General features: G+C 43.1%; 1 protein-coding gene across 5 annotated transcripts in view; it reads left to right on the forward strand.

The window, feature by feature from the left end:
- znf512b (zinc finger protein 512B) overlaps nt 1-22,370 on the forward strand; it is an 86,269-nt gene that overhangs the window by 36,513 nt on the left and 27,386 nt on the right. For 4 of the 5 annotated variants that reach the window (XM_079492844.1, XM_079492843.1, XM_079492846.1 and 1 more), the window contains exons 3-10: nt 5,674-5,753; nt 6,949-7,077; nt 8,963-9,138; nt 10,100-10,431; nt 11,020-11,091; nt 13,856-13,996; nt 16,702-16,832; nt 21,544-21,636. In XM_079492844.1, coding sequence (XP_079348970.1) covers nt 5,674-5,753; nt 6,949-7,077; nt 8,963-9,138; nt 10,100-10,431; nt 11,020-11,091; nt 13,856-13,996; nt 16,702-16,832; nt 21,544-21,636 — 1,154 coding nt within the window. The remainder of the gene's footprint in view (nt 1-5,673; nt 5,754-6,948; nt 7,078-8,962; nt 9,139-10,099; nt 10,432-11,019; nt 11,092-13,855; nt 13,997-16,701; nt 16,833-21,543; nt 21,637-22,370) is intronic. The other variant, XM_079492847.1, reaches the window with a different exon arrangement.

Raw genomic sequence — 22,370 nt, forward strand, 5'->3', positions numbered from 1 at the left:
TGCACGATAGTTGTATAGGTGTATAATTTTGTATACTGTTGTGTTTTGATGGTGCTTCTCATTGTTATTTCTTGCCTTTGTATTACGACAGTACTCTGAGCTACTCTCCTTACTCCATATATCTGTCATTTTGAAACTCTATAACTGCTACGTCTGTCTGTCTGTCTGTCTGTCTGTCTGTCTGTCTGTCTGTCTGTCTGTCTGTCTGTCTGTCTGTCTGTCTGTCTGTCTGTCTGTCTGTCTGTCTGTCTACATATACAGAGAAAGATTTTACCAACATAAGCTAAGGTTTGTTTTTATTTTTTCTGCGCTTGTAGCGACACCATGGAGTCAGTTCATTTCTTTGATGGGTAAAAAAAGGAAAATGTTATAACCTTTTGATATTTAATCCTGATAGACGCGCGTGGTGGGCGCTGATCTGAGTCGGAGGGAGCCCACCGCAGACGTGTCATGTCGGAGGGCACGCGTTCTACTCCCCCCCCCCCCTTACCGCTGTGTGTCGCGGAGTTGAAAGGAGAGAGAGAGGCAGCCATGCAGGGTTTAGACTAGATGTTAAAAGCTATGCCGTGTCTCTCGGCTTTGGAGAGACAGACATACAGATGTAAAGACTGAGAAGACAGAAATCACAACACCCTGCTAACCTCTGAGTTACAACAATTGTATACAGTATATGTATGTATATGCATGTATATGCATGTATATGCTCTCTCAGCTAAGGGGGTGAGGTACTTGTCCTGAAAAACATTGAAGACTGATTGAAATAAATAAAAATATCGATATTGTTGCTGTTGTGCAGTAACCTTGTAAAGTTGTATCTATACTTAAACTTTTGATATTTTGTTTGTTAAATGCACTACTTCATTGTACAAGAGTGCCGATCAAAAGTAGCGCAAACTGTGGATCTACAAGCTCACATCGTGTCGCAGCGCCACAAGGCGTTGTGAGCTTGCAGATGGGCTATTTTAGATATCTTTGGAAGATTGAAAAAATATTTAAGCATCAAAAAGTATTAACAAAATAATTAATACTAAATAATAATAATAATATAACTATACTGGATCCGTTTGGAACTCAGTTTCTTTTTTTCACGTTCCCTGAAAAGTATTTTTTTTTCTCCTTTCTTTGGGTCGGAAGATTGAAAAAATATTTAAGCATCAAAAAGCATTAACAAAATAATTAATACTAAATAATAATATAACTACACTGGATCCATTTGGAACTCAGTTTCTTTTTTTCACGTTCCCTGAAAAGTATTTTTTTTTCTCCTTTCTTTGGGTCATCCGAGGTTTCCGCCCCAACAACAGTGACAGTATACTCTGTCTGCCCCACAATCGTTTTTCTGTTTTTCTCCTCCACCAAGTGCCTCACTTTGACATTTAGTAGAGCTGATATGACTGGATAGGTTTCATGCATCTCTCTTTGCCTCCTGTCTGTCTGTTTGTCTCCATCCGGTCCTGCAGAGATCAGTGCACACAGTGTGTGTGTGTGTGTGTGTGTGTGTGTGTGTGTGTGTGTGTGTGTGTGTGTGTGTGTGTGTGTGTGTGTGTGTGTGTGTGTGTGTGTGTGTGTGTGTGTGTGTGTGTGTGTGTGTGTGTGTGTGTGTGTGTGTGTGTGTGTGTGTGTACTTGATTAGCCGGCGTAGTCTGGAACTTCCGTGTGGAAGATTTATTTCAAAGGGGTTGTTCCACACGGATTCCAACGTCACAGCAAAAATAGTCTCACTTTGAATAGTGGGCTCTGATTGGTCTCCCACAACTGTGGGGTTAGCAAAATGTCTTTCAAACTGAGGAGTTTTTTTGTATCTCCCTGAGGCAGACTTGATCGTACTACAACGTCACAAAAAACACATTCAAAAGATCTGCAAGCTCGAAACGCACTTCGAGCTTGAGGATCTGTGATCTAGAGACGATATAGGACCTGGAGAGAGAGAGAGAGAGAGAGAGAGAGAGAGAGTAGGCTCCACCTACCTGCAGCACTATATCATTCACAATACTGCTGGGTCAGAGAGAGAGAGAGAGAGAGAGCTGTCTGCCTCCATCACATTCCACCTCCGCTATACTCTCCACTCAGCATCCTCCTCACCCAGCGTCTTCCTCTCCATGCCTTTGTCAGCCCCCACACAGTCACACACATGCACGCACGCGCACGCACGCACGCACGCGCGCACGCACACGCACACGCACACTTTACAATTTAGGCCTAATTTAGGCTTATTCCAGATGATTTACAGTAGTAAGCAAGGAAAACACAAGGTAATACATCAAATGCATAGAAATAGTAATCTATAGGATCATAGGTTAACAAAAACAAAAAGATCTGTACGTACATTGAAACTATACACACTATAGGATGCCAGGTCTACAAATGGATCTGGCATCTGTCTACATAACACGCACGCACGCACGCACGCACACACGCACACACGCACGCACGCACGCACGCACGCACGCACGCACGCATGCCCACATGCACGCACGCATGCCCGCTCACCCACTCACTCACTCACTCACTCACTCACTCACTCACTCACTCACTCACTCACTCACTCACTCACACATTCTCACACATACATTTCCCAATTGTAAACTTAACTCCCCATGTCTTTCTTAACCATAAAACAATGTATCTTGTGAGAGCCGGGAACATTTTCTTCACATTGTCAATTTCTCTGATACTGGCCCTCACGAGTATAGTGAAGCGCACACACGCACACACGCACGCACGCATGCACGCACGCACACGCACTCACTCTCAAAGCAATCACTCTCAAAGCAATCACACAGCACATCCATGCGTCCAGCTCTAGTATGGAAGCAGAGTAAAGTGCAGTCGACTGACTGACAGTGCAGTGGTCTAATTGTAGCAGGACGGGAGAGGGAGAGAGAGAGAGAGAGAGAGAGAGAGAGAGACATATAATGACCGCCTGTCCTCTGTAGTTTCATGGAGGAGGGGATGATGAGAGAGGAGGGCAAGGGAGAGGAGAATAGAAAAGAGAAGAAGGGAGAGGATCTGTTAAGAGTGGAGGGGAGGGAAGTAGAGAAGAGAAGAGGAAAAGAGAGGAAACGGTGCCTAGACCCTGGAGATAGAGCGAGAGAATAGAGAAAAGGAAGGGTAGAACGCAGAGAGAGAGAGAGAGAGAGAGAGAGTGGGAGCTGAGGCAGCCTGTCCTCTGTGCTGTGTCAGAGGTTCATGCAGGCGGCTGGTGATTTATTGCTCATCTATTTGGCTTAGCAGACACACTCTTTACTCACTCTGCATCTCTCTCTCTCTCTCTCTCTCTCTCTCTTACATCCCCATCTTTTTCTTCCGCATATCCCCCCCACATATCCCCCCTCTGTCTGTCTGTCTGTCTGTCTGTCTGTCTGTCTGTCTGTCTGTCTGTCTGTCTGTCTGTCTGTCTGTCTGTCTGTCTGTCTGTTAGTAAGCCACTGGTTCACAATATCGGCTTCAGCCTAGGGATGCACCAGTGGTCCTAAATGGACCTTTACAGGTTGTAAATCATGTGTGGACCCTTATTAAGGGTCCATTTGGCTCCATTTGATTTGTACACTGAGGATTTTACAGTTTAGATTGGGGTCATGGTTCTGTATAGTTTAATTAAGTGGTTCTGAACCTCTTAACCATCCCCAGATTGATATGCATTATTATTTGCTACAGTATATGTATGTATGTATGTATGTATGTATGTATGTATGTATGTATGTATGTATGTATGTATGTATGTGTGTATGTGTGTATGTGTGTATGTGTGTGTGTGTGTGTGTGTGTATGTGTATGTATGTATGTATGTATGTATGTATGTATGTATGTATGTGTATATACACATACACGTGTGTGTGTGTGTGTGTGTGTGTGCGTGTGCGTGTGCGTGTGCGTGTGTGGATATATTTTATGTGAAGCAAGCTGGTCTATATTCAGTCACTGTGCTAGTTGTGACTTTTTCACGGCTTTCTCCTCATTGGCTGTCCTTTTAACCAATGGGGTGAACGGGTGTCCGCAATTACCATACCCTGAACGGGCGTAAGAGCTCCTGGTCACAGAAATAAGCGGAACACTTGCTAATTTACTGTCCGGGTAGCTCAGTCGGTAGAGCACTCACCTCTTGACCACAAGCTCATGATGGGTCGATCCCATGAATAGCACGGCTTGTGTGTGGCAAGTTGTGCGGTAAGTACTGCGAGCTGATGGTACAGTAGGTGATGCGCTCCACCTCCCAGTGCACACTGGGAAACTGGGATAGACTCCCGTGCTCTGGCAGATACTGTACTGACAATAAGCCTCTCTGACATACTACTACTTACTGTCACCAACTTACAGTAGACAAAGACAGGCGCTATTCTTCACCTCTGCAAGCGTTTAAATTAACTCCTTCAATATGTTTTTTCTCGCAAACTAAAGCAAGGGAAAATAATAAAGAATAGCTGAAATTAGACATTACTGCACTCTTACACAGGCATAAACAAACACAAATAACTTACAACTACTAAGCTTCTAGTATAAACTACAGTATTCAATAACATACCGTTGCTGTCCGGAGGAATCCACCTAACTCCATTTTTGAGGGTTTAGATCTTTTTTTTAAATCAGTGCTATTGCACACCCTTTATGTCTGTGTGTTTATATATATTGAATATTGAACCATCCCGACAGCAGAGTTATTCAACTCTTTTGAATACTGTTCAGAGGCATAGCGAATTTCATTCTTATTAATTCTTATCTAATATAATCCTGACCTGAGCGCTTCAGACCCACAAGCATCCCTATTTGGACCATGGTGGCCCCCGGAACCGACGTTGAGAAACGGCACACTTAAAAGAAAACCTCTTCATCGCACCATTCAGGTTTTCTCAGTTACGAACTGAGGCCATTACAAGTGATGTCCTCGTATATTATTAGGTCGAATGTGTTGCAACCGGATATTGTGAGGAAAGGGACACTGGGTCCTTGAAAAGCCATCCTCCTCGCAGTCTCCAATGTGATGAGTAATGCTTTGCTGTGTGCCGAGGCGTTGGTGGTGGTGGGGTACCTGGAATTATCTAGGACACAGCTGGACCCCTTCCAGAAAAGCAGCTTCTGTTCTGCAGGCTTTTGGCGCTTTATACTGTGAAATCGTGAGCCCTTAATTCACCCCGGACAAAAAGATTGGACCCGTAAGAGGGTGCTGTAAAATTAGTACTCAGGATGTTACGGTGTTTTGTAGGCATCGGATCGGTGGTGACGACACCCTATTGTAGGGAATAGTCTTTATCCTGTAAACATGAAGTAGTGATGTAATGGGAGCTAACCTAGAAATGTCTCTCTCTCTCTCTCTCTCTGTCCCTCTTCCACCCTTTATTTTCTCTATTCTCTTTTCGCTTTCTCTCTCTCTCTCTCTCTCTCTCTCTCTCTCTCTCTCTCTCTCTCTCTCTCTCTCTCTCTCTCTCTCTCTCTTTCATGATTACCTATGCTGCTGCTGCAATGTCTGTAGGAAGCATCTTGGCACCAACATCCCAAACATGTATAATGGATGGCTTCTACAATGTTTTTTGACTGAATGGGTTCCCCAGATTTGAAGGAAGCCAAACAAAAATAAATGTTACCTTGGAAACCTTGAACAAAACCTCCCCCTCTCTCTCTCTCTCTCTCTCTCTCTCTCTCTCTCTCTCTCTCTCTCTCACTCTCTCTCTAATTCAGGTCCTATGTGTGGTGAAGCAGCCGAAGGGAAGAGGAAAGGTCGTCCCAAGGCAGAGGTCCAGGAACTACGCAGCATCCCTGTGAGTGCTTGCTTAGCTCTCGTTTGCATCCAGCACTGGGTGGAAAGTAACTATTTACCTAACAAGTACAGTTCTTTAACCACTTCAACCCTATTATGGTTGATCACAGTCCATCACGGCTCTAACCTAGTGTGTTTTCTGTTATTTGTGGGGAAAATAGCTGATCGACAAGCTCACAACATGTCGCGTTGCAACATGTTGTGATCTTGTTGATCTGCTATTTTCAGTGAAAGCTTTCCCCACAACATGGATGCCGGGGTTTAAGTGGTTAGGTACTATTTAGAGGACCATTTACTTCACTTGAGCGTTTGTTCAATACAAAAGGCTTGGCAGCTCTGCAGTGTTGTGTACACCCCTGGTATAGTCCCTGGAGTCAGACAATTATTCCACAATCTCACAAAGCTATGCACAGTCTGTAACTACCGTACTACTACTACACCCAACTGAAAGCCGAGCGAAGGGAGTTGTTGTCATCGTTTGTCATTTCTGTTGTGAAAATGCATCTCCATTTCTGCTTAGCAGCAACCTAGATATGCTTGGGCTTGTTGTAGTTGTAGTTGTTAACAGTAGAACAAATTAGGAGGAAGGCGGACATCCGCTGTTCAGCATGCATGACGGAAGCATTCCGTTGCTGTCGGGTAGATATCTTGTATCTCCATATTTACTGTATGTTGTTATTATTGCCCTACTTTGTTCTACAACAGTGTTGCACAAAAGTAGTGAAAGAATTTTGTTATCTTTTTACGATTTTGTAATCTTCTATATCCTTTAAAATAATGGTTTTTGACATAAAGGTAGCTCTCTACCAAACCGACATGGTGGCGGTAATTGTGTCTGTTGCTGAAAATCTGCTGTTGAATGGCGGTGGGTACACTGTCGCGTCGGGTCGCAAGTTGTATGGAAGCGACTGTTGGATAACAGCGGCCTTGTTGTTGAAAAACACATCAAGCCATATGCTATTTTCAGCACCAGAGTGTCCGTGTCGGCTCTCAGGTGCATTCAGCAACTGTTTTTACACCTTCCAAACGACTAACTGATGTCCCAACTGCCAGTCTGTAGTAGTCTGTTTGGTGGAGAGCTACCTTAAGAGTTTTTTTTCCAGCGACATTTTTTAAATTGTGTGAAGCAACAGTCTACACGCTTTGACACCCAACCCTCATGTTGACATGTTGCTGGTGCGTGTTTCCACGAGCAGGCCCATATGGTAGCGCAGTGGAAGGAGGAGTTTAAGCGGCGCTCCCGGGTAAAGTGTCCGAGTTCGGGCTGCTGGTTAGAATTTCCGAGCATCTATGGTGTGAAGTACCACTACCAGCGCTGCCAAGGGGTGAGAGCCAATGGCCTGCAACTACTCTCCTCTCTCTCCCCCAAACACACGCGCTTGTCTTACTATACTTGTTGAGGACATCAACATTTTTAACCCTAACCCTAATTTGTACTTACAGATGTGCCGTTTGAGAACTTCACATGTCCTGCCATTGGGAATTCAGTAGATTGTCAGTGAGAAGGGGGGGCGGGGCATTTGCCAACGTGTTATATGTTAATTCTATTCAGATTCCCATAATAGATAGAGGTCCTCTGCTGGACACTTCTTTTCATTCAGTAGCAAAGCAGTAGAATTAGCAAGGCTAATCTGTGAATAAAACCTGCAGGGAAAACATGCGTTTTCAGAAAACCTTCAGGAAAAGAACAGGAAAGTGTGAAGAGTTGGGACGGCACATCTGTAGTTGTGCGTCATTATCGTGCACCGAAAATAGCAGATCTGCAAGCCCACAACAACACGTCGCAGTGTGACACATTGTGAGCTTGTAGAGTTTGTAGATCGGTGGATCGACGTTGATGTGCAATTAATTAAGCACCACCTCTAAATGCCTAATGCTGACCTTGAACTGAGTCCTTTCCCTAATTGAAAGTCTAGCCATGAAACAATCATTTATCATGTGAACTTGTTGGGTGCTCACAAGTATAGTACACACACACGCGCACGCATGCACGCACGCACGCACACACACACACACACACACACACACACACACACACACACACACACACACACACACACACACACACACACACACACACACACACACACACACACACAACCTCAGTAGACACTAAATATTGGCAACGAACTCTGGAAGTAATTTTATCAAATTAATATATTCAAAAGATTATAATTATCTCTCCCGTGTTACGGGGAAAAGAGAACTTAATGAACATTAATTTGTAATAGTGAAGCGACAATAGTTATTGTTTCGTTTTATAATTAAACGGGTAACATTCTGCTTCAAGAAGACCTCGTGCATTACCAGGTGGCGTTTGACATCACCAAAACACCAATATTTATATATAGTTTTTTACCACTAAATTACACATGGGTAACTGGTGGCCCGGGGGCACCTTCACTTAATGCGGCCCGCAGGTTAACAGTTATGCCGCCATTGCCAAATATCTATGTCAATTAAAGGCAATTAATAAATGTTACGCTTAACGCCAATGCCGTAGCTCTACGGCAATTGGGCTTTTATAGTGCTTTTGATTGATCAAGTCATAATGCTACTCACGTTAGCATCTGGCTGCTAGCTGTTGTTGTCAATAACACTGGATCGCGTCATCTTGATCGTCGTGCCCATAAACACCCATTCTATCTTTCAATCGCCTGTATCTCCTATTCCTTGTCCCAGATGGCATTTTTGGTCAAAACAAGCTTTATTCCACGGCCCAGAGCCGACACTGTGATGCCCTCCATGATGCATCATTACTCCCTGTTTATCGACCAGGGCTGCAAAAACAGACCCGATTTAAATACTTAGAATTTGATTGTCTTTTTATGTCCAATGTATTTGCATTTAAGTTCATAAAGTTATCATAAGTAACCTATAACTAAATGCATTTGAAATGAAATAAAATCCTTTTCAGGATTCCAATTCAAAATATCAAAAAAATATATACATATATTCAGGATTTCAATTTAAATATAGCAAAAATAGCAGATCTACAAGCTCAAAACGCATTTTGAGCTTGTGCCTGCTATTTTTGATACGACAGTAGATGCAATGTGGCCCTCTGGAGTGAGTGTGGAACTATAGTGGCCCTCTCCATCTTCAAAGTTGCCCAGTACCCCTGCACTAAATAATACTCTAAAATGTCTATTAGGATTGTGTATGTGACCAACCTGGTTATTGTTATGCTACCCATCATGTCCATACCAGGCTACGCTGGCAGAGAAGCTGAGTCATGGCTGTCCCTACTGCGAGGCGGTGTTTGCCACCAAGGTGCGCCTGCAGAAGCATAAGCTGTGGAACCATCCCGACCGGGTCAGCCTGGAGCCCAAAGACCAGCACCCCAAGCTCCACAAGACCCCCGTCAAGGCCAACGCCAAGAAAAGGTGACCTGGGTTTGCTACTGAATCCCCCTCTAGTCTCAGTGGCCTTTGTGTTGTTACACACATGCCAACACATTCACACTCCCAATTTGTCACATAATAGATGCTTGGTCAGGACCTCATGGCATCACTTTTTAATGATTTAGTTGTCCTCCCCATCAGCATCGGACACGAAAGGTATACACGATCAAGCTTACAGTAGAAACATGACTGGCTATGAGTTGGGAGTAAGAAGCTGTGGCTTATCAGGGGTGTGCATTTTTTGGTATCACACACTTCGATTCAAATTTGATTCTTGGGGTCACGATTCTATTCGAAAACTATTCCCAATTAATTACATCAGTTAGCTTCCAAATAATATACGTACTGTTATGTATAGAGGGTATGGGCGGGACATCAGCATCGTACACGTGAACGCCTCCTGAGTGGCAAAAAAATACTTTCTGGCTTGACAGCCCATTCATCCAAACAGAAAAGTCCTATCTGATTGCATTAAACGACGTTAAACTCACTTTGCCACTTGATTTGCCACTCACTTTATGCATGTGCATACCCCTCTATACATAACGTTACGCTAATTCACAATCTCAACTCTATATAAACCCCCCAGTCTGGGAAAATGCGAATATTTTCCAATTTTGGCATTTAGCAGACGCACTTTTATTTTTTTTAATTATCATTTTTTTATTTTTTTTATATTTTCTAACAAGACAAACAAATGTAAATCACCAATGCACATAGGTGGCCATACACAGGGACAGCTAAAACAATGAAACAATAATATAAGGGAAAAAAGGGAGAAAAAAAACAGTAAAGACAAAAACAAAATCGATATTTATAAATAAATATAGCAGACGCTCTTAATCCAGATAGATTTACAATAAGTAAGGTCCACACAAAATAAAACTCACCCCTATTGCTCATGCTCATCACTGTTGACAAAAAGCTCCCCCCCCTCTACCAGGCCCATGGAGAACAGCCCACCCTCGCCGGTGTTCTTCAAAGTGAAGAAGACTCACGAGGCATCCACGCCGTCACAGAACGGCGAGCTGGCCAGGAGCGACAGGAGACAGCAACACGGCCACAGCCATAGCCAGCCGCCACAGCAGCAGCAACCACCCAGTAGCCTCCAGCAGTCCCACCATCACTACCACCACCAACAACAGCCTGTTCAGTCCCCGTCCCAGCACTCCCCGTCCCACCAGAGCACCTCGTCTGATGCCGGCGGCAGTGAGAGCGAGGAGGGGGGCAGCCTCCCACCACCCCACGACGAGGATCCGGAGAGGATGCGGCACAGTAAGATTAAACTACGTCAACCCTATAGCAGCCCTTTTTCTTGGTGTCGATTAATATACAGTGGTGTCGATTAATATACAGTAACGTTCAGAGAAAATTGCCGATTTACATGTTTAGCGGAGTGGCTCAGAGCCTCTGATGACCAAAAGGCTAATATCTCCCCCAGCCAACGGAAAATTCCCCTTTAGGCTAGTGGTTAAGATGTTGGCTTTCCACACGGGAGACCTGGGTTCGAACCGCTGGCCTTACACATGCTCACAACGTGTAACAAGGACGAGTTGTGAGAATGTAAATCGCCTTCTTTTCACAGAGATTTGGTGTGGAGTGAAAAAAGGAGGACCCAGTCAATTAAATAAATACTGTAGAGTTCAACCACATGAACCCTAACATTCCTATTCTGGGGTAAAAATTCTGCGAAATTCTCAAAATTCAGCACGTGTGCTTTGTAGAGGGGGAATAAAGGAGGCGACCATGTATAGACGCTTGGTGGCCCAGGTCAATGAAGTAAGTAGGGTTCAAGTCGTAACGTGCGTGTCCCTCACCCCGGTGTGTGTTTGACCATAACTCTGCGTTCTCTTTTTGAGCCAGGACGGAAACAGAAGACCCCCAAGAAGTTCACCGGCGAGCAGCCCTCTATCTCGGGGACTTTTGGACTGAAAGGTAATAATACAGATCCTTTATGTTGGTCTGGTTGTATACTGTACCTTTCAACCGCCACGCTCTTTCCCTGACAGGAAAACTGCTTCCCCTGCGGTCTCGTCCCTTATTGAATGAAACAATCGAATCAGCCGGTTTGGGTGTAATATAAATGACTGAACAAGTGAAGGAATGGAAAGGAGCGTAATGCGACTGGATGATCCATCATTGTTATACAGTACAGCCAGTCTACCGCAGTTTCCCCTGTGATGATTCATTGAATAACGTAATCCTTGAGAGGACAAATATAGTGCAGCTAGGAAGCAGCTGAACTGTACCATGCTGCAGCACAGTATAATCCTCTGCCATCCGGCACCTGTTTTTGGTGAATAAACAGCTTAGATTAACTACGATCAAAATGACTCGACAGTCGACAGGATGTCGGAATATGAAAATGAAGCTTGGCTTAAAAAAAATTGCCATGCAAAAATATTACAGAAACGATGTCACGGCATCACCCGTGCATTTCTTACATCCGGCTGTTGTCGTCAAAGCATTTTACATGCAGTTTCTTAAGTTAACCCGTTTGTTCAGCAATACAATAGAAATTCTGAATTCAATGAAATCAATATCAATAGACTAGTACATGAAATACATTATTTTGAACTCTTTTTAACTGTAAACAATGAACAAATTAATTATGCAAATGAATTAACGTCACAAATGTAACTGTGTACAGTGTCGTCACAACACACTGTTTTGACTAGAGCCCGACAGACCAAGTATGCCGATATATATTGGCCATGACTATTTTGTTCAGTGATGCTTGCGGAACTCGGTTCCACCTCGTTCCTGACCGCATCACTGTCGTACCAATAACCACAGTAAAGCACACCCTCCTGGAATATTGAATATTGGATGATGTCATATTTACATGATTAGGCCTATGTGATGCTGTAAATATGACAGATTAGCGTGAAGCTAATTCCCCAGACATAAAAGCAAAGAAATACAAACCATAAATACTACAAAACATTCAACTAAATGTGAACAAAACTTAGTTTAAAATAACTGTAGGAATCCTGGTAAGGACATAAATATTACAGATTGCAGCTTTAAAGTAGGGTAAGTGATATTAAATATCTCTATATTCTGATAGTACTCATTGCAACAGGGGTCTCCCAGTCTCTCCAGCTCTTCTTAAGTAAACAGAAACCGCATGTTCAGGTCTGGATACCAATTACATCTGATCAGGAGACAGAACTCACCCAGGATACAGCATAAACAAGTGAAATTGGAAGTGATGAAAAGCAGAAATGAGCAGACAAAATTGAATTGGAACTGGAACAATAGGAAATGTAAGCTGATAATAAATGGGTACTCTCTCCTGAATTGGCAACCCACCTGAAAATGTTTTTTTATGAAAGAGCTAGACCCCTGTTATTATTAAAAAAACCTATAACAATGATTACTATCAGAATATATTTATAACATTTTAACCAAACAATATCACTTACCATACCTTTAATTTTGTCTCTGTCGGGTGGAAACCTCATGGGCCCTATCTTGCACGCCGTACCCCTTAACCCTAAACTTCTTTGCCAGTTTTAATATTTTGAAAATCATTTTAAAATTGTTCAATCATAGTCACAAGCTCACAACGTGTCGATGTAGATCGGCTAGTTGAACTATTTTTAAATGTTTTTAAAAATAGTAAAATATGGCTAAAAAGTTTATGGATAAGGGGTAAGGCGGCATGCAAGATATGGCCCAAATGTCCAAAACTGTTACTTTTCAGGATTCAAGTTAAAAAATATCATTGTTTGTTACACTTTCAGAGTTACAAATAGATTAATGAAGGGAAATTGAGGCCAATGCATTACAATGGCGGCGGTGCTGCGCATCACGCACGCTCCTTCTCCGCTCTGTTGTTGTGATCGCCACTTTGGAATATTTTGAACACTACGACAAGAGATTACACCGTTTTAAAGTGACAAGCAACTCGGCGGGCGGCGCAGTGGCTCTTCAACGGTTAGTGAAAACACGGCAGTGAGATCTGGATCACGATTGTTTAATCACGGGATTAAAACTGTTAACATGGGAGATTCTACTGTGTTGCTCCTTAGCTCTGCCAGTGTGTGTGAACTCTCTTATCAGTGGTGGTGGGTCTAACGGCGTTCATGAGGAGAGACTTTTAAAAGGTGTTCCATATCCTGCTGAATGGATCACTGACGCAGTTCTCCCATACATGCACTCTGGTACCCAGACATAGTCACGCCTGTGTGTGTGTGTGTGTGTGTGTGTATGTGTGCGTGTGTGCGTGTGTGTGTGCGTGTGTGTGTGTGTGTGTGAGTGTGTGTGTGTGCGTGCGTGCGTGCGTGCGTGCGTGCGTGCGTGCGTGCGTGCGTGCGTGCGTGTCCACATTTACAAGCTCTGTCCCTCTCAGGGAATGTGCAGTGACTCATACAGTAGAGTGCAAAAGCAAGACCGCAAATTATTTATCACCGTGTAGCATACTGTATTAATCCATCCATAATGTGCAGAGCTTTGAACTCTCTCTCTCTTCCCCTCTCTTCCCTGGCGGTCACAGATTTTTCCCATTTTATATGCATAGTCTCGACTTTCTCTTTTCGTGTTCAGCATTGTCCTTCGTCTCCCCCACCCCCTCTCCTCCTATGACTCTTGTCTCATTTTACCTTGAACAGCTTCAATAGGAAGTATTCATTACTGCCAACAGTGTGTGTACGTGTGCGCGCGTGTGTGTGACGTGCGTGTGCATGTTCCACAGGTATGACCAAGGTGGAAGAGAAGTTGAAGGCTGGTCGTGTGAAGAGACCGGAGGGGGGGAGTGGCCACAGTGAGGAGACCCAGAGAAGATCCAACACTGGTGGTCAAGCTTCTAGGAAAGATCCAGCTCCTCACAGCTCTGGTGAGCCACCGCACTTTGTTTCCCAAACTGGGGGTCGGGGCGGGACCCCAATTATTTGACGGGGTCCCCAGATGATTAGCTTAATGTGCATTGTTTTCTCACTCAGCAGTAAACAAACCAACATACAGTAGCCTATAAGTGAATACAGGGCATCTGCAAGTGACAATTTATGGACTGTATGGATATTTCAAATATTATGAAAGAAAGGGGCAAACATTGCGAAAATAGACGATCTACAAGATCACAACGCGTCACAGTTCAGCTATTTTCAAAATATTTATCTGTGTCCCAATCTTCCGCCGTAGTCTGAAAACCCACCTCTTCAGACTCCACCATGGCCCGTAGGACTTGCCCTAGCCTAGCCCCTTAGATAGCACTTTATGTAGACTTAGATAGTATTTTAAACAGACTTATAGCTTGTTACGTAGACAGCACTAGAATTGCATTTTATGTAGTCATAGCACTTTATAGTACACATGTATAATATATAATGTAGTATAGTATGTATAGTTTACATAGATACTCCACTGTTACGTTCTTAGTTTACGCATGATTAATGTTAACTACTTTTGATATGTGACGTATGCCATGCTTTTGTTATTGCTTAATGTAAATCGCTCTGGATTAAGAGCGTCTGCTAAATGCCTAAATTGTAAATTGTGTTACTGAGGCAAACCAAATTCAATTTCAAGTGCTTGTGGGGGGGCGGGGGGGATGGGGGGGGGGGGGGGGGGGGTTGAGAGTTTGAGAACCACTAAGCTACCGGACCAGCACACAACAAACATTCACTCATTATACTGCAGTGGTTCTCAAACATTGACATGCCATGGCCCCCCTTAGCATCTATTCTATGGCATTTGCAGTACAAGTGGTAAAACGTAGTACTTAGAAGCTGGCCTAGTCGCTTCTTCTGGGCTTGTTTTCGTAGACTTGTTTCTCTTGCGAAATTGGGCAATGTAACAGTTAAATAGCTGCAGATGTAAAGGAGAATATCAGTGAAATGAGGCAGTTAAAATAGCAGCAGACATAGTACAAACGTGACGGAGTACATAAGTGACAGCGCGTGGTGGCCTGTGGCATCAGGACAGCCTGGCGACACAGGCCCAATCAAGGCTATAATTAACTGAATGAGTTGTGACTGACTGATGGGCCGTCTTTGATTGGATTAGACTTTATTGTCCCAGAGGAGACGTTTGTTTTCACAGCCTTGTTCGACATAGAAACGCAAAAGGAACACTGGCACACAGCACAATATTGTAAAGACAATACGTAATATCTCCATAATGCATGCATCCATACTTCCTAACATCTCCTAAACATGTCAGTGTTTGTTCAATCTGGGAACCCTTTTGAATTTTTTTTAAAATTAAATTCCTTTGTTTTTGCACCTTTTTTGTGTAGTAAGAAGAACTCTGTTTGGTTCATCCCCTTTCTTAGTCCACTTCCTCCCGGGTACTTCCGTGTAATAACAGAACAAACTGTGTGTCTAACAACAACACTACTTGTTTAAGGCACTGGCAGTGGTGCTGCTGCATTAAACAAACGCTAATCTCTCAAGACAGATTGGCAATGGCCAAGTGGACAAAATTCACTGCTAAAGCGACGTTTTTCCCATCTCGAAATTCTATACCTCAGTCCAAGTGCCATTATTGGTGGTGATTTGAAGTGGTCGTCACTGTCATTTGTTATTGTGAGATCTGCAGTAGGTGTGATGGCTCTGTTATGTCTTGTCTGAGAGTGTGTGTGTGTGTTGAAAAAGCAGAAGAGAACATGGGCAGATGGGATGAATTATGCATTTGTAGGGTAACAACAAGAGGTGGGGGAAACAGATGAAGCTCTGAGCTTACGGATAACATGGAGACTTTGCTGGGATCGTGTATGGGTATGCGCTCTCAAAGGGCACCTACGGATGGCTGCAATTCGAAACTGGCCCCCGTAAAATCTGAATCCCCCCCCCGCCCCCCCCTTCTTTCCCCTCACTGTATATATTTCTTTTCCCTTTTTACCTCCTTTTTGATGAATTCCTGTTCTGTCTATAGAAGTGTCTATTTGTACGTCTCTAAATGTTTTGATGATTTGAACATGGTGGACCCTGTTGGAAACAAGTGTAATGCTTAATTGGGTCGTCCACTCACAGTTAACAGCCTTTGTATTGAGTTTGTGCTTGAAATGTACTGTAATTCTGCAAACTGTTAATAAATTCTTCAATCAATCAATCAATCAAAGAAGTATTTATGGATTAAAGTTCTCAGTCGCCACGGCTGATTTCCGTCATTTGGATTCCAAAGAAGTCAGCACGTCTTCCATGGAAGCATGTTAAAATAGACTGTCTACAAGCTTACAACGCTTGTAAGCTTGGATTTTTCATTCTTTGTTAATTTAAGATTAAAGGGTATTTGAAGTGGTCAAACTAGCAATACAATTTTCAATTGTCCAGAAAACCCTAATGATCTTGAATATAAAAAAGCAAAGGTTAAAAAACTCCAATCTGCAAACTGTTTGGCTGTAGGCTACCAAAACACCATGATTTGACATAATGTGTTAATTGTGTATGAAACACAGAGCTAGCGTGTGGTGGGCTCCTTTCACGCAGGATCACAAATTGCAGGTCTAACAAAAATGTTCAGTAGTGAGTTTTAATCTAGCTATGAATAGGCCTATGTCCATCAAAACGGATCCTAACTTTCTGACCCCGTTGTTCTCAGGCCCTCCGTCGTCAGACGCTCAGTGGCAGCACACCATCTCGGAGCGAGGCGAGGTGGTGTGTCCCACCTGCTCCATCGTCACCCGGAAGACCGTCCATGGACTGAAGAAACACATGGAGATCTGCCAGAAGGTCAGTGGGTCGCCTGCGTGGAGCTGTCCGCACTGTGAGAGAGATATCTATACCAAACACTGGGTCGGCGCCTACTTGTGGGGTCCCGGACACATTGTTATGGGTCCCCTTATTTTTTGTTTCCTACATTAGATTTGGTTATTATTATTTCAAAACGTTCCCCAAAAAAGCTAAACTTTTCATGGATTAAAAACGAAATTCAATGAAGAAATAAAAGAAAAATCTAAGAAATTCCATAAATTAGATCAAATATTTAAGAAGTAGTGAAAATAGCCAATCTACAAGCTCACAACGCGGTGCGAAGCGCCATGTTGTTCTCAGCGTGGTGAGATTTTCACTAGTTTGGGTCTCGGACGAAATTTCTGTTTTCAGGCCAGCATGGGCTAAAAAGTTTGGGAACCACTGATCTATACTGTATATAATAAGTCACAGAAATAGATGAAAGGGTTTTCATTCCCCGGTAAAGATAATTTCAGAAGACGTGCTTGGAGGATTATTTTCATTCACCTCATACTGGCGGTTGACAGGTTGGTGGTTAATGAGACCGCCTGCTGGAAAAATGGAATCATGTCTCCTTCACGTGTTGTATCTCCAAGACGATATGTAGGTTAATACTTAATACCTGCTGTATGCTTTGATGGTACAAGACAGGATCTGAAAGTTGTTGTTTTTTAGCTCACCAGCCAAAAAAGAAAATATATATATACACGTTTTTCTTTTTGTGCCAGGTATTACACATTGAATCTGCATAATAACACATTGTGGTGGTGAATAGAATCATTGGTCGGAGCAGATTGTAAAGGCCAGTCCACACCAATGCAACTCCTTGCAACATGCAACTATCATCCCCAATGCCAAGTAGTTGTTGCATTGGTGACATGTGGGCTGTGGACTGGCCTTAAAACTGTTTTGTTGCAAGGAGTTGCGACTAGTTGCGTTGGTGCGGTCTGGCCTTACGGTAAAAAATATATATTTACCACTAAATAGAGTTAAAACTATCCTAGTTTTAAAATTAAAACATCACATTTCTTCTTTGGGTCCATCAAAAAAGACATGGAGGAAGTGAAGCGCTAAAGTGGAGATATTGTGATGTGTGTTATTAACTATATCTATTTGCACCTACTGTAAGTAGAATATATAGTGGCATATACTGTACCAGCACAGCACAGTGACATGTTATGGAACATTACAGTATGTGGATGAGAACATGAGATCAAACAGGGTTTTGATATTCCTTACTGTTTGCCTGTAATTGGCTTCCGTTCAGCCTAATTTATACAGGGAAAGAATAGATGTAAACATGATACACTGTGTAAGGGATAATATCTGGCTAGGTGGTCATTGTCGGGAGATAATTCACCGACAGGGAGTTTAACCACCGAGGCGAAGCCGAGGTGGTTACACTCCCTGAAGGTGAATTATATCCCGACAATGACCACCTAGCCAGATATTATCCCGCTTATTACATGGCTAACTAACATAAATGAATACATTGACCCAAAACACAACAAAAAAAGTATTCCATAAGTTCGCGCTGGCTGCGTCTGCCCAGCTGCAGGGCTGCAGCACTGTCGGAAAACAAGGAAGTGAGTTGATCAAATAGAATCCATTTTGGGGTCCTGCTTCGTCTATTTCTCGCTCAAATGTTTTCAAAAACATTTTTAAGAGCAATGTTTAGCTGTAAATTACATTGTGTGTCACTAGTGTGTGTGTTTACATGGCTGTTATGTTGGAAACTGCAGTAAATCAAGCGGGGCGCAGCTGGTGGTGCTCAGAGGGTTTGATTAGGCAGCGGTCATTATACAGCGGAGCGGTCATTATCATGAGATAACTCACCGCTGAATTAAGCGATTGACCAATCAGAATCAAGCATTCAACCAAGCCATGTAATAAGATATGTTATTAGCTTGTAGATCTATTATTTTTTGTTACTTGACACCTTCTGTCTTGATAGCACACTCGTTATTGCACCATATGATTGCTATAGGCCTGGAAATGGAGTAAAATACTTACTAAATTATACTAAATTATACTAAAATAATTCAATATATATTGTTAAAAATATGTGGGAACCATGTGGTATTTTGTTAAGCGCTGAACGAATATGTTTTTTGGGGGAAAGTCACCCAGCTTACATGGCTGGTGTTAATTTCGGATCCATGGTCAAAACACTTACAATGTCACAAGGGGAGTAATATATTTTCAGTGAGCGATGCGGCCATATGCCGAAATATAAATTGGACTTTAAGCTGCCTGCCTCTGCTCCTTTCTCTGTCCTAAAGTAGCTGTCATCACTGTCTCCATTACTACGACATCTGCCTCGCATTTCTACAATCGGAAACTATGTCAGTCGCTCATTCTTGGATTTCTCAAACCGCCCGCACGTGAGGTGACACTGGCCCTATAAATCATATGCCACATGTTCCACTCCAGAGACACTCATTCTTTTTAATATAATATATAATTATATAAGTGGTGCATGTGTTTTCAATTCATGCACACTCAAACAATTTGGCGGGGTTAATGTAAACTTCCCTGACTTCTGCTTTGGTGTAAGTTGAATGAATGTACCATATGTTTGGAGTTACCTTAATGTTGAGTTAGCATATGAACTGCAACTCGACAGGGTTGATTTCATACCATTCCAGACGCATGTAATCAACTGTTTTGTTGTTTTGTCTTCACGCCACCAAGTCGAAGTGAAGGAATCCCAGTCCCTTTTGCCCAGATAAACAGTGTATATTTACAAGACTATTGGGTCCTTCGTTTTTATTCGTCTGGACTTTTTAACAGATTTTTTCCCATACGGGTCTGTGCCGTGCTAAATAAACTCCTGGCTCACGCCCCTTGGAATAACCTCCTGGCTCACGCCCCTTGGAGCGATGACCTCGACATTGGATTATCACCGCCACTAGTTTAGAGCCCTCCGGGGACGGCAAAATGACCTTGTCTCGCCTTCTCTCTGAGGAACAATACTGCCAGAGTCGTCTGGGGAGCAATTACAGTAAGGATATTGATCACGAGGACAGCGGAAATAATACTGGGTTTGTTATATAAATACAGTGCTGTCAACCGGTTTCCTCTAGCTACCCCCCGCCCCCCCTTTCTATAATGCCATGATGATATGAAAGCTATAATAGTGTCTTGAAATGTATCGGGAGGATACGGTTACACTGTCGTGGTTTGTTTTCATTACAGTTTATTGTGTTCAATAACGGAACATGGCTGAAGTGTGTCCGCCGGGTGCAGCGGTATTGACCATGTTGTCCCTGTCGGGCAGAAACCTTGTATCTCCATATTTAAACTTTTTATGTATTTCTTCGTACATGAACGCCCTACTTTGTTGTACAGGCTTGTAGATCTACAGTTTCTGTTATATTGAAAGTGATAGTGGTTAAAGCAGCACTATGTAAAACATTTTTACGTAACAAAATGTAATTTTGTCTAATATGTGTGGTAGAATAAGTTCATACAGTGTAACTTATACAAGTGGTATTCTGTCTCCCTGCTCTTCTATTAAGACATTTAGATTGAGTCAAAGGTCATGTCTCACCTAGACACAGGATCTGACACAAATTTTGACCTTGTGGTCAATATTCAATTTATCCCCTGAGCAAGCAGGCAGGCTCTATTACCTCAATGGTAAAAATGTCATACACAGGAAACTGGGTCAAATCCCAGGTAGAGGAGGAAAGTTACATCGTGCAGCTTTAAGTCTGTCCGTGAGGCGTGGACTTTATAAATATTCAACCAATAAAAAGTATTAAGAAGTTTGTGACTAAATAATAGTTACATTAATCCATTGCAACACAGGTTTTTCCATTTCCTGAAAAGTAACAATTTTGGACATACAAGTTTTCTTTCTCCTGTCATTTGGCTTCCATTTTGCTTGTACTACTCTTACTTCATCGTTCATACCGGGAGTATGAAGTAAGAGGTCTAGTGGTGTCATCATAATACAGTCAATCCAGAACGTTTTCCTGTGGAAAAAACCCCTGTAAAAAGCGGTTCTGGGCTCAGAGTGGTCCAGTGCTCTCTTGGGCCTTCCCTCCGAGGCGATGTGTTCTTCTTTCTCACAGCCGTTCTTTTTTAATGGCGCCTTGGCTCTCTGCAGGCCGTGTGACTCTATTAAAGTGACAGCTCTCGCTGTTAAGCGCTGACACAATCACCACATTTACCGCCGGGTCACTCATCATCAAAACGCCTCTGTCCCCACCGGATCGATAACGGAGCCGGGCCGCGGCGATGCCGTGATGATGCGAGGAGGCGGCTGTCTGTGAGAGAGAACATTGTGTATCATAAAGTGTCATTTTTGCTGGTTCCCTTAATGCCACTTGATATGTGCTATGTCCTTAATGTACCTGATAAATAGGCTTCATCACCGTTTTGTCTGCTAATAACAAAGAATAGTTGGGTCATAATACCCTGAAGGCGGAATTGTCGCTGTATTAACGACAAAAAGCAAAGGCATTGTGAATTTAACATGGGTTAGGGATAGTATGGCTGAACCTTACCTTAACCATCAACACACAGTTTGGTTTCTCCTTGTAGAATAAACGCTGACCTCAGTATTACCTTACCTTAACCATGAACACACAGTTTGGCTTCTCCTTGTAGAATAACCTTACCTTAACCATGAACACACAGTTTGGTTTCTCCTTGTAGAATAAACGCTGACCTCAGTATTTGCGATCCTTTTAATCCTTCGTAGCTCCAGGACGCCCTGAAATGCCAGCATTGCCACAAGCAATTCAGGTCCAAGGCTGGTCTCAACTACCACACTATGGCTGAGCACAGCACCAAGGTACGTTCAGTACAGGTTCAGGTACACGCACGCACGCACGCACGCATGCGCGTGCGCGCACGCACACACACACACACACACACACACACACACACACACACACACACACACACACACACACTTTCACTATGATGACAATATAAGGTAAAAACACTGGCGGTGGCGGAAGAATGAATGAATGATTCTTGAATACCTGACAATCAACATGTTAGTTAACTGGACACTCTTTGAATATTTAACAACAGTCGGCCTCCTTTAAGGATGCACTTTACTGACTGTTGACTCTCTGGGGCTCTAATTAACCAGCGGTGAAGAATCTTAAGTGTTGCTTTAAGTGAGTCAAGAGAGCTTAAGTTTCAACCAGTGACACACTGACCCAGTGACCACAGCATGTTACCGAACACGCTACACACACACACACACACACACACACACACACACACACACACACACACACACACACACACACACACACACACACACTTTCACTGGCCACATATGGACATGGTATATGATGCCTGCTGCAGGTGGTCTAACCACCACGGGACCCCTGGCTTTGTGGAGAGACGCGTGGTTGCACCCAGTGACATTATAGAGGCCACTGGTTCCCAAACAGTGGGTCGGGACCCATGTTTGGGTCGCGGACCAGTTTCTGCAGGTCACGTGTAAATATGTCCCCTTGTTTTTGTTTCCTACCTACAAAATATGAATAAATAATAATAATAAAGAAATTA

Source organism: Electrona antarctica, assembly GCF_951216825.1.
Source record: "Electrona antarctica genome assembly, chromosome: 2".
NCBI classification, from domain to species: domain Eukaryota; kingdom Metazoa; phylum Chordata; class Actinopteri; order Myctophiformes; family Myctophidae; genus Electrona; species Electrona antarctica.